The sequence below is a fragment of the Recurvomyces mirabilis genome, assembly GCF_035927965.1.
Source record: "Recurvomyces mirabilis strain CCFEE 5264 chromosome Unknown scaffold_3, whole genome shotgun sequence".
Lineage (NCBI taxonomy): Eukaryota > Fungi > Ascomycota > Dothideomycetes > Mycosphaerellales > Teratosphaeriaceae > Recurvomyces > Recurvomyces mirabilis.
The window spans coordinates 540,849-554,834 of record NW_027041937.1 but is presented as its reverse complement, the minus strand read 5'-3'; the positions used below and the strand labels follow the sequence as shown (position 1 = coordinate 554,834).

The following is a 13,986-nucleotide window of genomic DNA, read 5'->3' as shown; positions in this document are numbered from 1 at the left end:
ACGAGGTGACCAGACGATTCTGAGAGGGAGCACGCGACACCAGCGAAAGATGGGTCTCCAGTCTCTCGTAAAGGGTGTCCGGCTTGCGTCGACCGCGACAACGTTATCGCAGTGGTTGGCCAGTGTACCAGCTATCGACGCAGGAAATGACAGCCATTGGGGTGTGAAATTCGGGCTGCTTAGACAAGTGTCGGATGGGAATCGTCCTAAGAATCGTGTTGCAGTTACTGCAGATATCAAGCTCGAAGCTGGCAATCACGGAATATGCTTTCATTAATATCATTGAACTCGCAAGATCTGACGTCGCGCCGTCCCCGTGGCCCGAGGCGTGGTCATCATTGGCTCGTTGGGCCCACACTCACCGACTCACGATGAGTAGGAGTAGAACAGCTACACAGCTTGTTCATATCGACAAAGTCGAGCAAATTTCGGGGACTTGGCTGGATCACGCGATGAGTGACAGCTTTGCTTTGGGCGAGGGTAAGCGTGGGAGGAAACGAAAAAGCAAAAGCATCCCACGATCTCGGATGTCACTCCTCACGGACCACTTTGCTGCTCGACGAATGCCTTCTACGAAGACTAGCACAATAATAAGTGCCGATGTGGAATGGACTGATTGTACATCTTACAGTGTCGTACACAGCATACTATACAACGTATTCGAACAAAGCTTTTAGCATCTCCTGCCTCTCGGCTTGATCTGCTGCATCTAGTGCATCTAACCTCGACACTTCCTCTTGCAGCGTCATTTTCACTGCCCCAAGCCCTCCCAGTCGAGTAGCGATGAGCTTCTTCGCATCTGTATCCTCTGCCACAAGCCAAGCCAGTATAGTATCGGTAGTCTGCAGACCATACAATCCTCCCTCCATCCGCCGTGAGAAGAACTCGTCGGCTCGCTCCTCGGCTTCTTCGGCTTCGAGAGTTGATTGCTCGGATCGAATCTCCTTCTCCACGACACCTAAGCTGCGTACGTAGTCCTGCCGCACTGCGAAAAGCCTGTCGACTTTCTCGTAATCCTTCTCTGCAAATTTGGCCAGCGTTCGTATTCGTGCAGCAGATTCAGCAGGTAGCAGACGCAGTAGGGAAGCGAACATGCCGAGTAGGTGCTCTGTAGGAGCGGCTTCACTCTTCTTCATGAAAGCACCGAAAGTCGTCTTCAAGCCACCAGCTTCAACAAATCTCTCACAGACCTCCATAGCTGCTGCGTCCTGGCCATCGCACGCGTGGTCGAGAAGGCGTAAGGCCCGGATCTTGCTGAACGAGCCCTCTTTCACCATGATCAGTGCCAACTCAACACCTTCTGCCTCAATGAGTTTGCGCTTGCCATTCGGTTCATTCGCGACGCAGATCAAAGCGTCAAAGATGTTCTCGGCATATTCCTCCTCAGTACTATCCTTTGGCGGATCCCGTTTCCGATACGGGGCAAGAAGCTGCAAGAACAAATCAACGCCATCGACGTCAACCGCGAAGCGTTTTCGTAGTAGGCTCGAGGACTGAAGCAGCACTTGCAGTACTTCAGCTGCATACTGCTTGTTCTGGCTGCAGATCTTCTCAGGTACCTTGATGCGATTGCATAACCACATCAACACTTTCTCCTTGCCGATACTCTCTGCCATGAGTTGCTGGCCCGCCAAGCTCTCCATGACCGAAAGACTGTGGTAGATACCACTCTGATCACTCTCCTCATCCTCCTGTAATCTCCCCAGATTACTCATGAGCAGATCCAAAAGATCTGCATCCAGTAACGCGTTGGCTAGCCCATCCCACTGTTCCTGTTCAGCTTCCACGTCTTCGTCCAGCAGCTCCGAGATGATCTCAATAGCTCTGATGGCAATATCCGTGTTCTCGTGCGCTAGCAACCCGACTAATAACCCACAAGCCTCGCCGTGCGCGAACTCAGAATACAGCTCCGGGTGCTCAGACAGTAGACTCCAGTTCTGAATCTCAGCATCCAGATCCGCTTCCGAAGCCATGAACTTCTGTGGCTCACTCTCATATCGTGCGCGCTGTTCGGAATTCTTCTTCACCTTCTTCTCGAAGCTTACAGCTAGTCGTCGAAGCCATGACGAATCTATCTTCTCTTCTGGCAAGTCCTCTGCGTCTTGCTCGTCTATGTAGTCCAGTGCTGAAGCTGTGGCCTTTGTCACGCCGCCGCCAAAGAAGCGGTCGCCATCTTCTCCTCCTTCGTCATCGTCGGGTGGAAGTTCCGGTCCGGCCTCAAGGTCGTCATCATCCTCTGGTGCATCGTCTATGTTGGCGTGAGTGCCGTTAGGTGAAGAACCATTGGAGATTTTGGTCGCCTTGTAGGCTGCTTCGGCATCTGTCACTTCGAGCTTGCGTTTGAGATTGCCTGATGGTAGGCCAGGTTTCTTGAAGAGGTCGTCTACACTTGTCATTGTGGTTTGAGGAATCACGTGTACCAGATCAGCGAACACATCGAAACATAATGGAGCTGTCAAAAGTTCCTGACTCGTGGGGCTTTGACGCATGAAGTGGCTCGTCTCGGGGCGATATCTTTGATGTTTCCACGGGAGAACGTTCACTCACACCACGGCTCTGATACACAATCATATCAAAGCAGACTATGAACCCCGTCCCTTCTCATGTTCTCATATCCTGGCCGAAGTGTTACCAGCCGTAGACGTGATATGCATCATTAATGCCACCCAGCATCCATGTGATCAGCCACCCCTTGAGCAGGCAACCGCCTTTGAGCTGTCACATTTAATGCAACCTCATGATTTGTGACAAGACCCCGCAACACTCGTCCGCCATGCCCAGCGCTTCGTTCATGCTGGGACAGTGCCCGTCAGCGTCATGCAAAAGAGCAAGTCAGAAGACGTAAACGCGTACGTACCTTGAAGCAGTCTCGACCTGATATGGCTCGTTCACATGTTTGGAATATCTCCACGTTCGTCTGGCTCATTGCGACCATTGTCATCCTGCCGCTCGGACTTCAAACAATGATCCACGACCTCACCCAGCGTCACACCTGCCTTGTACTCGAGATTACCGAGAATGAACTTACATCGAGACGTGCAACCGATGTTCTCCCACCTGATGAAAAGGGGGAATGGCGGCTGCGCGAGCATCATCCCTCTCCAGCTACCCGTGACGGGGATCGCCTTCGCCTTGCCGATGGGCTGTGCTCGATTGGAGCATAGCAGGATGGTAGGCTCGTAGGGTGAGTCGAATGACGAAAGTAGTGTGATCGTGCTTCCCCACAGGTCGATCATCACTGCGCGATCCAGCAGAAGCTGATTGATGTTCTCGTTGTCTTCGAGCTCGATTCTGCGGCAGAGAGATAAGAAGAGTGGCAGCTGGTCGTTTGCGAGGCGTTTCTGGCGGCGAAACAGGAGCGTCTGCAATGGCCACGACCTATCGATTGTAGCTTTGAACGTTTTGTTGACACGCTGGTAGTGGATCAGCGTGCTCATATCCTGTGCTAGGGTAGCAGAAGTCACCGTGCCAGTCGACGCCATCTGCAGCAGGATGTTCTCCAGCAGTTCCGGCGTAGCGAAAACGGCCGCCGCTACTCCTGCCATGTTGTTGCTTGTGCGATGATTTGGCAGGTGTGAAATCGATGTGAGGAGAGTGAGGTAAGGTATCTTGTGATGATTTGACACGCGAAAATCGTTTGTTTATCAAAAAGGGGTAACAGCGCTTCTCGTCAAACGACCCTTGACACGCACGAGCCACAGAGGTATCACTTGCCTGGAAGGTCCAATTCGCAGGGTCCGCATGCATCACTGGGTGGGTCTTGATGATGATGACTGCAGTCGACGACTCACATTGCCGGAATTTTCCTCAACTCACTCAACCTGATTTGCCCTCTGGTCGTGTCCTGCCGCTCCCACTCCAAGCAATGATCGACGACCTCTCCCAATTTGACCCCGTGCTCGTACTCCAGCCTCCCGGACAGATACTTGCACCTCAAAGACCATCCATCACTGATCCACACGATAGCCACAGGGATCTTCAGCGGATGAACGAGCAGCATAAACCTCCAACTACCGTCGATAGGGGTGGGCTTGTCACTCCGATTCACCTTCTTACGCTTGTGGCGGATCTCGACGATAGCTTCGGGCCTCGCTGTCGACTTCAAGCGCAGGTCGATAGTGCCGCCCGAGGAGTTGATCCTGAGCGGACGGGATCGGTCGAAGAACAGCTGGTTGACGTTCTCTGAGTGACGGGCCCCGAAATTTGTGGGAGGAGGAGCGGGCGAGCGTTTCCCACGAAAGAAAAGCACCTCCTGCAATTTCGGGGATGCGTCGGTTGTCGCTTTGAAGGTACGGTTGACGAGTTGGCAACGCAGTAGAGCGTGCTTGTGGGCTGTACGGCCAGGAGCCGAGTCTGGACTGATCGGAATGTGTGGGCGACGTTGTGCTAGGAACAGCAAAAGGAGGATAATTTCCAGCAGTTCTGGCATGACGAACACAGTGGTCGCAGCGGTTGCCATGCTGTGATGAGTGGTACCGTAAGTGTCTGAGTGAGTCCAATGAGTAGCAACAACGGATATGTCCTACAATATATCTGAGTGAGAGATGAGGTGTTTTATAAAGCGTTCGTAGCTGCCTAGTATGGTCAGCACAAACCCGAATCGTCGAGTCCAGCTGACTCATCAGCGGACAGTAGTGGAGTAAGTGAATGCTGAAGAATCTGTTTCACTTCATTCGTACTACAACATAAGGCAACTCATCTTGATCACTCAAGTCGCTACGTTCCTACACGTCGTCCGCCCTCTGAACATCTAATCCTTCTTCTTTCCAAACCCGAAATGCCTCTTCTTCTCCTTCTCCTTCGGCGGATCCTTGGTCAACTTGGCCGAACTATTCGCCTGCACAGGCGCGCCATTGCTCCCGCCACTCAGATTAATCCTGCCCATCTGCGCTGTAGGCGGAGCCGGCGCAGCCGCTGGAGCTCTTGACGGTGCAGCTTGCGATGTTGGTTGCGGCCTCGCGCCCTGCGGCTGCTGTGGCGGCGGCGCGACCGGTTTAGGTTGTGGTTCGGGCTCGAAGAGATGAGCTGGGGCCTGGGATTTAGGCATATCGGCCGGGATTGCCAGACGTCTTCGGTCGGTTGAGAGGTCAGAGACTTGTCGGACGAAGAGTTCGGGGGTCAGCATGTGTGATGTCACGAGCACCGCCTCCCTTCCCGTTATGCGAGCGACTTCGTAGCAGACTCTGCTCTCGCTGAACGTTGCACCACCAGCCATGAAGACGATGACGCGTTGACGGTTCTCGCTTCCGACATTGGTGCCGCGGGTCTTGGCCCAGGTGGGTTTTGCGCTGCGCAGAGAGGCTGTGGACATGAGCTGAGCGTCGTTGCCTTGATCGAGAGGCGGCTTGGTGTAAGCAAAGATTTGTTGGTCGAGGGTGTTGTTTGCGTGTGCTTCGAGCATACTTTGTAGTGCTGGCTCGAAACGGGACAGCGCATACGTCTCCGGTGGATTCATGGGCGGAGGTTTCGTAAGGAAGAGAGGGTCGGCAGGTGGTCGTTTCTTCTCGCTCAGCTGGCGGTCTATTCTTGCTCCGAGTAACGCAAGATTTTGGATGATTTGTTGATCGTGCGGTGGCAGGTTAGCAAAAGCATGAAGTTTCTGCATGTCACCACCGAGGATACCATCGCGATGAAGGATGTAGAGGATCAGGAGGCGTAGTCGATCGAGCATCTCAACATCAGCCTCGTCCAGCATGCGAATGACTTGATCTGCAAGAGCTTTAGGTTTCTGGCCGTCTTGGTCAATGCCCGTGGCCAGGACCTACGCCGGGGTCAGCAAGATCCTTTCGCGTCACACTATAATTGCACAAACCTGTTCTATCGCGGCAAGATCGCCCAACTTCCGCTTCTGAAACATATTCATACTCTCCTGCGCCATGCCAAGATGCAGTGCGTAAGCCTCCTTCTGACTCTGGAATTGCGGCAGTCCAGCCAACATGTCCTTGATGGCATTCAAACTATTCGCACCACCTTCACTTTCTCGTGTAAAGTTCGGGTTGGCCTTGATGAAGCGATCGAAGTCCGCCGTGAACTTCTCGATGGTGTCAGACATGTGGCGGTGGCGGTTGTCTGTCCAGATCTTGTCCTTTTCTGTGATCTCGAGATCTTTTTCTTGTTGATCTCGTAGACCTTCGTTCAGGACTGTACGGTAGGAGATCTTGTCGCCTTCTTTTATGGGTAGAAGGTCATGGGCCATGGCTTGGTAGGTGAATTCGTGGACAAAGGGGGCGAACAAGTCCATAGAGCGGTCAGTGATGAAGAGCGCGCCTCGCGGCCGTGTCGTTGATGGTGGAAAGTCCTCGTGGAATTTGGCGTAGAGGTCGAGCTCGTCTTGCACAAAACGTGCGAGGTGAGAGCAGAGTATGCTTGCCTCATGCCGCTTCTCCCGTGGTCGATAGTAGCGGATTGTCGGATACTCGCCCAACGCCACGCACACGCCAACGATCTTCTGTGCGATGTCTTCCATGTGTTGTCGGACCAGATGATTACAGCCAGGGTGGAAGAGGATGGGGAAACTCCATGGGTCCCGGAAGGTGACCAGATGTGACTCTCGCGGGTAGAACTCGACATTGAGCACTTTGAACAGTGCTATCTGCTCACGTGCGACCTGCGACTTGTCTATCCGGTCTCGGAGGGTTGGGTGCAGTACTGCCGTAACACATTAGTGCCAGGATCAAATGCGTGCGTGCATACTACATCTCTTACATGATGTCCATACTAGGTGCGCCCGCCTGTATTTTCGCTTGTCAAAGTCGGCCATGAGACAGTCGACGATCCATGGGTGTGGTGTGAGAAGGTATATGGCATCGACGTCTTTATTCGCAGGTCTTCGATCCGTGATCTGCTCAATGTCTACAGTAAGTCAGGGCGCGTTGCACGGATCTGACTAGATTGAGGGTACGAACGTACTTGTGATATTGAGATTCAAGATCTCATCCTGATCTATGACATTGTCGACCAGACGTTTCGAATCGGGATCGACCACGAGGACTTTCCACTGGATCGGCGGTCAGTGTGTGAGATATTAGACATTGTATGGAGATGTGTCGCTCTTACGTCGTCGCGGGTGATGTGTCGTAGGGTATTGAGGATGACTGGCCATTGTTAGTATGTTGTTATGCCTTCAGTAGCATGGCAAGACTCACCATCGCGCTGGGCATCTATCATGGATACCATTGTCGCGCAGCCCGGATTCGCTTCGAGGACCGCTCGGCGATGGTGGTCGAGGCAACACAATGGGGTGTTACATGACGTGGCTATGCACGAGCTGCCATTGCACAAGGTACTGTCAGAAGGACGGATATCGCAAGATCAAGCAGATGTTTGGAGCACGTGAACATAAAGATGGTATGATGCATGAGGCATGAGCATGACATCGATTGTCCCACAACCCACCTTCACTCCGCCTGGCACGAGGTGGGATCCGATGGCACGAACCCTATCAATCGTCTCGGGGTCCGTCAATCAATTCCGTGGCTGAGATTTGACGTAGCCATTGATTGATCATGATCGGAGGTGCCGCACTGTCGCCGCAAATAATCATTGTCTAAAGATGGCATATGCATCGTTTAAGTGCCACTCGCTACTCGGTCATTCTCTTCGTAGACATTGTTATGCTGCCCACCCAACGCCATACCGGACGCTGCATCTACTGCGCCTTCCGCACCCAACAACTTGCTCTCCAAGCTCGCCGCCTCAAATCTTCCACCGCGAACAAGACCTTTCGATTCAACGAACCCGAAAGGTCGAAGCCAGCGTTCCGACGAATCGATGCAAAACGAGATGTGCAGACCCGACGGCCTGGTAGGAACGATGACCATGCTTCGAATGGATACAGGGGTGACGGCAAGGTCAAAAGATTAACTGATGTTGGCTTCCATTTCGAAAATGGCAAATTCATGTCCAAGACGTCTGGCAGAGGCCAGGGAGATCCGAACTTCATGGACGCGTTGCATAAGCGTATGGATGAGCTGAAGGGTACATTGGAAGATGCACCCTTGCTCGAACACCTGCGGGAGGAAGACGAGAGCGAGGGAGGCAAAGCGGAAACCTTCAAGAAGATCTGGGCCAAGTTTCGACGAGATATCTTGAGTGAAAGCGATGGCAATGTGCCGTGGATCGGGGCAGCCAAGAATGAAGGGGCGAATACTCTACGGCAAGATTTGAGGGAAGCCTTTCGCACACGAGGAAACAATGGGTTAGATGACAAGATCAAATATGCCTTCTATGCCCACGTTACGGGCTCGCGATTCACGCCAAGCGACATCAAGAACCAGATGGCGTTGGCAGATCTGCGATATCCGGCTGAGTGGTTTCCTGCAACGCGAGCTCTTCATCGGACTGTGCATCTGCATGTTGGACCCACGAATTCGGGCAAGACATACCATGCCCTACAGCGGCTGGAGAAGGCAGAGAAAGGTGTCTACGCTGGTCCGCTCCGTCTACTGGCCCACGAGGTCTACTCCCGTATGAACGCGAAAGGTCGATCCTGCTCGCTCATCACGGGCGAAGAACGTCGTTCTGCAGCCGTTGGGGTGAACCTGAGTGAATCGGAGCTAGCTGCTTGTACAGTCGAGATGATGCCTCTGAATAAGAGTCTAGACGTGGCAGTCATCGACGAGATTCAGATGATCGGCAACAACGAACGTGGTTGGGCATGGACACAGGCGCTCATGGGTGTCAAGGCAAAAGAGGTTCATCTCTGTGGCGAAGAGCGTACTGTACAACTCATCACCGAGCTCTGCGCCAGTGTGGGCGATAAACTGGAGATCCACCGCTACGAGCGCCTCTCACCTCTGAAAGTCGCAGACACAAGTCTAGAAGGCGACCTCCGCCGCCTCCGCAAAGGTGACTGCATCGTCTCCTTCTCTGTAATAGGCATCCACGCTTTGCGGAAACAAATCGAACAACAGACCGGCAAGAAAGTAGCCATAGTCTATGGCTCGCTCCCACCTGAGACCCGTGCGCAACAAGCTCGTCTCTTCAACGACCCAGACAACGACTATGATTACCTGGTCGCCTCTGATGCTGTGGGCATGGGTCTGAATCTAGCAATCAAACGCATCATCTTCGAGAGCTCGTCCAAGTTTGACGGGACTGCAAGACGAACACTCGGTGTAGCAGACATCAAGCAGATTGCCGGTCGAGCAGGTCGATATAGAACAGCTGCTTTCAACGCCGCCACACCTACAGCAAACCAGGATCTCGCGGCCGCCAAAGGCGATTCACCCGTTGAAGCCCTTCCTCCTCCCGCCTCAGAGCACCAGAAAGAAGACAAGAACGAAAACATCGGCCTAGTAACAACAATCGAGCCCTTCGACTACCCCATCGTCGCCGCCGCCATGGCCTCCGAACCAGAACCCATCCGCACCGCAGGTATCTTCCCTCCCAGCTCCGTCCTCGTGCGTTTCGCCTCCTACTTCCCGCCCGGAACACCCTTCTCATACATCCTCATCCGACTCCATGAGCTGAGTCAAATGCACTCCCGCTTCCACCTCTGTGGCTTGAAAGAACAGCTTTGGATCGCCGACCTCATCGAGCCGATCCAGGGCTTGACCGTCGGTGACCGAAACGTCATATGCTCCTCCCCGTGCAGCAGGGGAGACGAAATGTGGAAGAATCTCATGCCGGCCTTTGCGCGCTGTATCGCTGAACAGTCCGGTGGTTCGATCGTCGATATCGAAGAACTTCCCCTCGAGATTTTGGAGCTGGAGCCGAGCGCTAGCAGAGAGTACCTTCGCGAATTGGAGCGGCTGCATAAGGGAATCGTGACTTATCTTTGGTTAAGTTATCGTTTTGCGGGCATCTTCTCGACGAGAGCTCTGGCTATGCATGTTAAGGGGTTGGTGGAGGAGAAGATTGAGCAAGTTTTGGCGCAGTTCTCCTTTTCGGAGCAGCAGAGGAGGAAGAATGCGGCGAAGAGGGAGAAGATGGTTTTGAGGGAGATGGAGAGGGCGGCTGAGGAAGTTGGTCGGATGGAGGAAGGTGCGCGGATGGCTGTGGAGGATGAGGGCGCTGCTGTCCGGGGTTCTGAATCTGGGGCTAAGGACGAAGCTTCTTTGGCTGTTGATACTGCGGAGGTGGGTAACCCTGAGCGGGGTTCGATGTTGGCGGGTGGTGATCACTTCACCGGCGCCGAAGACCTTGAGCTCGGTGATCCGGCTGAGCAGGACATCATGGTCGTGGATCCGGCTGCTGCTTCTAGCTTTGCGCAGTGGCGAGCACAGCAGACCAAAAGGATGGACCAGAGTGTGAACGAGTCCACTGATAACCCGATGGCAGCCGCTCATGCTGAAGGAGAGGACACTGCCACTCAAGCTGCTCGTGAGGGTGAAACTGAAACCTCGAGCGTGGAAAGGCCCTCTTCGGAAGATGTGCTTGTCCAGGAAAAGGCAGTCACTGAGCTCGAAGGTGGCAAAGAGGCCGAGGCTCAGTTCACGCCCGAGACTAAGATGAACGACAGCGAGGAAGAGACACCGGCTGTGACCAAGAGTCAAGGTACCTCGCCACAGCCTGGGGAAGGTCCAATGAACCGGCAGGAACAGTCTACGTCCGAGCCGGCGTCAGCATTCAGCACAAGAACGCTGCCCAAGCATCTCGGGCTTAATGTCAACGCTGAAAGATCAGAAAGTCAAGCTCGACGACCAGCCCATGCGTCTTCGTCTTTGTAGCATAGGCGAACAGTGTTGGATATACATGTGTGTAGGCGTAGAAGTAAATAAGAATAAGCTTGCCCACAATGATTTTCTTCTCCTCGCCCGATCTATTAGACCACTACGGTTTGGTGCTATAGTGCTCAGCAAGGCGCCGTAGCATAGCCTGCCGGTGCATAACAACATTTAAAAGCCTGCCTACACAAACCTCTCTTTCATGGTGTGTTTCATTAGGTGACATGGTAAACTAGCTTTCTTGGCAGAGTCAACACAAGCCTCGATCTCCTTCCGACTTTCTTCCTCCACTACTCGTCTTTCTCCACGTTGCAATGACTTAACGCTTGGCAATATCTACCATGTCATCCTCCGGCGCATGTATCGCTCGGACCCATCAAGCACGTCTTCCAATAATGGCCTCCCGACGGGTTGACAACCTGGACCTATGATACTGCTTGGACTCAGCTTTTTCATGCAGCCACACGGCAGAGATTACAGGTCCTGGTTGGCCAGCCTTGCTGCGGCCACATCGACACCAGCCTTTCCACTGCGCCTCAGCTCTGATATGCCTCGGCCACTGTACCAGTTGCTCTAAATAGCCGTGGTTGAGTGTCTTCGTCGACCAGAATGCATACTTTTTGTGGCTGCAGTACATCTACCAGATCTGGATGCGGTGCCTTCCTCTGCTTGGCGGCCCTGAGCTAGGTGTTTCATAAGTCCATTGATCGCTTATATTTCCCTTCACGTTTCATTGATCTAAGGGTCATTCTGAGGTCCGTTGCTTTGCATTTATATGGTGACCTGGAGATAAGACTTGCAGCAGTAACGCGAGATCCATGACTGCTTGACACGAATGGCAACTCAAGTCAAGTGATATCGCAACCAACAGTCTATGAAGACGGGATATCGCCAAGAACGCGGGACCGACCACGAACCTACAACACGCAAAGAGACCGCACTCTCCTCGACATTACAGGACTACGTGTCCGCAAAACTTCTTGTGCCCGGATGTCGTTCACGTCATGGCGGCGAAATGACGCATCGCCTTCATTGTCTCCAGCTCAGCAAATCCCACGCAAGCTGGAGGCAGTGGCCAGTGTTCGCGACGACAAGATACCGAGTTACAAACAACGCTCACAGCTTAGCTGGAGGCCACATATAATTCGGTCGTGGACACTGATCTGCTTGTTGATTATTACCTTAGGCCTCATAGCTGTCCTGGAATATATTTCACACACACTGCCAGGGATAATCACTACCGCCCACAGTCTTACAACAACGAGCTCAACCACGTCAGTATCAACACATGCTTCGCCGTCGATTGCACAGAAGCAAGCCACGTCACTCACAGAAGTCCGAGTCGGTTATCGGGCAAGAACAGCGTTCGCAGCATCCAATACGACCACGACGAGTAGGCCAAGTTCAGCTTACTCGTTACATTCGGAGCCGGAACCGTCGACTACTGTCGGTACCGCATACTTGGGCTCGGCAGGCAGCCAGATTGCTACAAAGTCTTCCACAAGCGTCACAGCGTCGGAGACAGTAGGTGCACCTCCGGCTGGGTCGTACCTACATACTGATGGGCCCAATCCTAAGAACGATGACGCCACTGGACAGTGGCACTGGAACGGGACTCAGATATTTGTGGGGACATATCTGCCGGTCTTGATCGCCATGATCTACCGCATGTTGTGGACGGCAATCTACCATGGGTTCTGCTTGATTGAGCCTTTCCAACAATTATACGGCAGTCGAGGTTCACTGGCCAATTCAGCCTTCTTTGAGCTGTATCAAGCTCGCACTGTATTCACTCCACTGATTGCTCTCAGGCGGAAGAGATGGATTCTGGCTGCTGTGGCACTTACACAGACTCTTACAACTCTTTTACCTGGACTGGCCGCCGAAAGTATCCACCCTGACACCAACTGGGGTTGCTCACAGCCGAGTAACGATAAGAACAATCCTTGCCCTCCGCGAATAACCATGAATATACCCGTAATCCGCGTCTTGCAGGGCATCGTTAGTCTGGCAGCGCTAGTGCTCATCGTCGCCGTTTTGGTCACATATCGGAAGCAGACTGGAGTTGCTAGAGATCCTAGCTCCATCGCTGCCGTGGCGTCGTTGATGCGTCACCCGTCTTTACTCGCAGAGCTACAGAATTTGCCGGCCGATGCCAGCAAGAAAAAGATGATGTCTGCTTTGGAGGGCCATCGGTATTCATTGAGCTCCTGGCAGGACTCTTTTCGCGATCGCCATTACGGTGTCCTTCCGATGCAAACGTATGGCGAAAGCAGCCTGTCAAAAGCCGACGAGCCTTTAATGGGACCGTCAGACAAGCCTGTGAATGCTAAGTCGCACTGGCATAAGTACGGTGGAGAATGGATAGTCGCCATCTTCACAATTGGGACGTTCGCCGTCGTGCTTGCCTACTGTCTCGACGGTCAGGACGATGGCTTCAATCGCTTCTTCAGCAGCAACACGTTCGGCCCACGTCTGATCCTGACCACATCGGCGACAGTCCTCGCCACAAGGTGGCGATCGGAAGAACAGAGTAAGTGGGGACATCCATTGACAGCATATACTGAAGCTGACATGTACCGTTACAGAAATGATGACTATGGCTCCGTATCAGCGGCTTGCGAACGGCCCAGCTCCTGCTCGAAGCACACTGTACTTCCAGTCGCACCTAACTCCGGTCTTTTCCACGATCTATACAGTACGCCACGGCTACTACGTGGTCGCCAGTCTGACCCTTATGACACTACTGGCAGAAGGTCTGAGTGTCGTAATAAGTGGGGTACCGTTCGCGCCTGCGGAGGTCTGGCAGCAACTGATTATTTCAGTCGGCATGAGTCTGGCAATTTTGGCTCTTATGCTGATTGTAGTACTCGTGTTGGTCGTCTACCGCCGGTCCGAGATTGAACTTCCACGTCATCCAGACACTCTAGGTGTGGCGATGAGCTACGTGTGTGGCAGCAGGTTCCTGGACATACTGGGCGAGCTCGATAGCCCCAAGGCTTCGGCTACAGTCCACGCCGAGAGCCTGGACAAGCTCTATGAATTCAGGAAGAAGGTCCGAATTGATGGTAAGACAGCTTGGACGATGGATGAGTGTGCTGAAGATCCATTGCTTCGTGCAAAGTGATACTGTGTGGTCTCACTAGCCCACTAAGAAGTCATCACGAACATTATCGTTTTGCTAAGATGCTCCATGTTCCCTCTACAAAGACTTCACCTGTTGTGACGCCAGGTGATAAATCCTGGATTTTTGGCCCAAGATAGTGGTGCATCCCAATGTTATGGACATGGACATGTATAATGTTTCCATGATGCCAAG

General features: G+C 53.1%; 6 protein-coding genes across 6 annotated transcripts; 2 read left to right on the top strand and 4 right to left on the bottom strand.

Annotated features, from left to right (window-relative positions):
• Positions 1-647: 647 nt before the first annotated feature.
• LTS14_001524 (uncharacterized protein) lies at positions 648-2,396 on the bottom strand (the record flags this gene model as incomplete). The annotated part of the gene is made up of 1 exon (XM_064834233.1): positions 648-2,396. One exon carries the CDS (start codon positions 2,394-2,396, stop codon positions 648-650), a length of 1,749 nt encoding a protein of 582 aa, XP_064698097.1.
• Positions 2,397-2,888: 492 nt separating this feature from the next.
• On the bottom strand, positions 2,889-3,545 carry LTS14_001523 (uncharacterized protein; the record flags this gene model as incomplete). Its single annotated transcript, XM_064834232.1, has 1 exon — positions 2,889-3,545. The coding sequence occupies one exon, from the start codon at positions 3,543-3,545 to the stop codon at positions 2,889-2,891; it is 657 nt and encodes a 218-aa protein (XP_064698096.1).
• A 161-nt stretch (positions 3,546-3,706) lies between these two features.
• LTS14_001522 (uncharacterized protein) lies at positions 3,707-4,459 on the bottom strand (the record flags this gene model as incomplete). Its single annotated transcript, XM_064834231.1, is given in 2 exon segments — positions 3,707-3,773; positions 3,792-4,459. The coding sequence occupies 2 exon segments, from the start codon at positions 4,457-4,459 to the stop codon at positions 3,707-3,709; spliced, it is 735 nt and encodes a 244-aa protein (XP_064698095.1).
• A 291-nt stretch (positions 4,460-4,750) lies between these two features.
• Positions 4,751-7,176, bottom strand: sec1 (syntaxin binding protein 1; the record flags this gene model as incomplete). Its single annotated transcript, XM_064834230.1, has 6 exons — positions 4,751-5,761; positions 5,813-6,648; positions 6,706-6,852; positions 6,910-6,997; positions 7,057-7,094; positions 7,146-7,176. 6 exons carry the CDS (start codon positions 7,174-7,176, stop codon positions 4,751-4,753), a joined length of 2,151 nt encoding a protein of 716 aa, XP_064698094.1.
• Positions 7,177-7,613: 437 nt separating this feature from the next.
• On the top strand, positions 7,614-10,670 carry SUV3 (RNA helicase; the record flags this gene model as incomplete). Its single annotated transcript, XM_064834229.1, has 2 exons — positions 7,614-8,847; positions 8,878-10,670. 2 exons carry the CDS (start codon positions 7,614-7,616, stop codon positions 10,668-10,670), a joined length of 3,027 nt encoding a protein of 1,008 aa, XP_064698093.1.
• A 987-nt stretch (positions 10,671-11,657) lies between these two features.
• Positions 11,658-13,794, top strand: LTS14_001519 (uncharacterized protein; the record flags this gene model as incomplete). Its single annotated transcript, XM_064834228.1, has 2 exons — positions 11,658-13,200; positions 13,256-13,794. 2 exons carry the CDS (start codon positions 11,658-11,660, stop codon positions 13,792-13,794), a joined length of 2,082 nt encoding a protein of 693 aa, XP_064698092.1.
• Between the last annotated feature and the right edge of the window lie 192 nt (positions 13,795-13,986).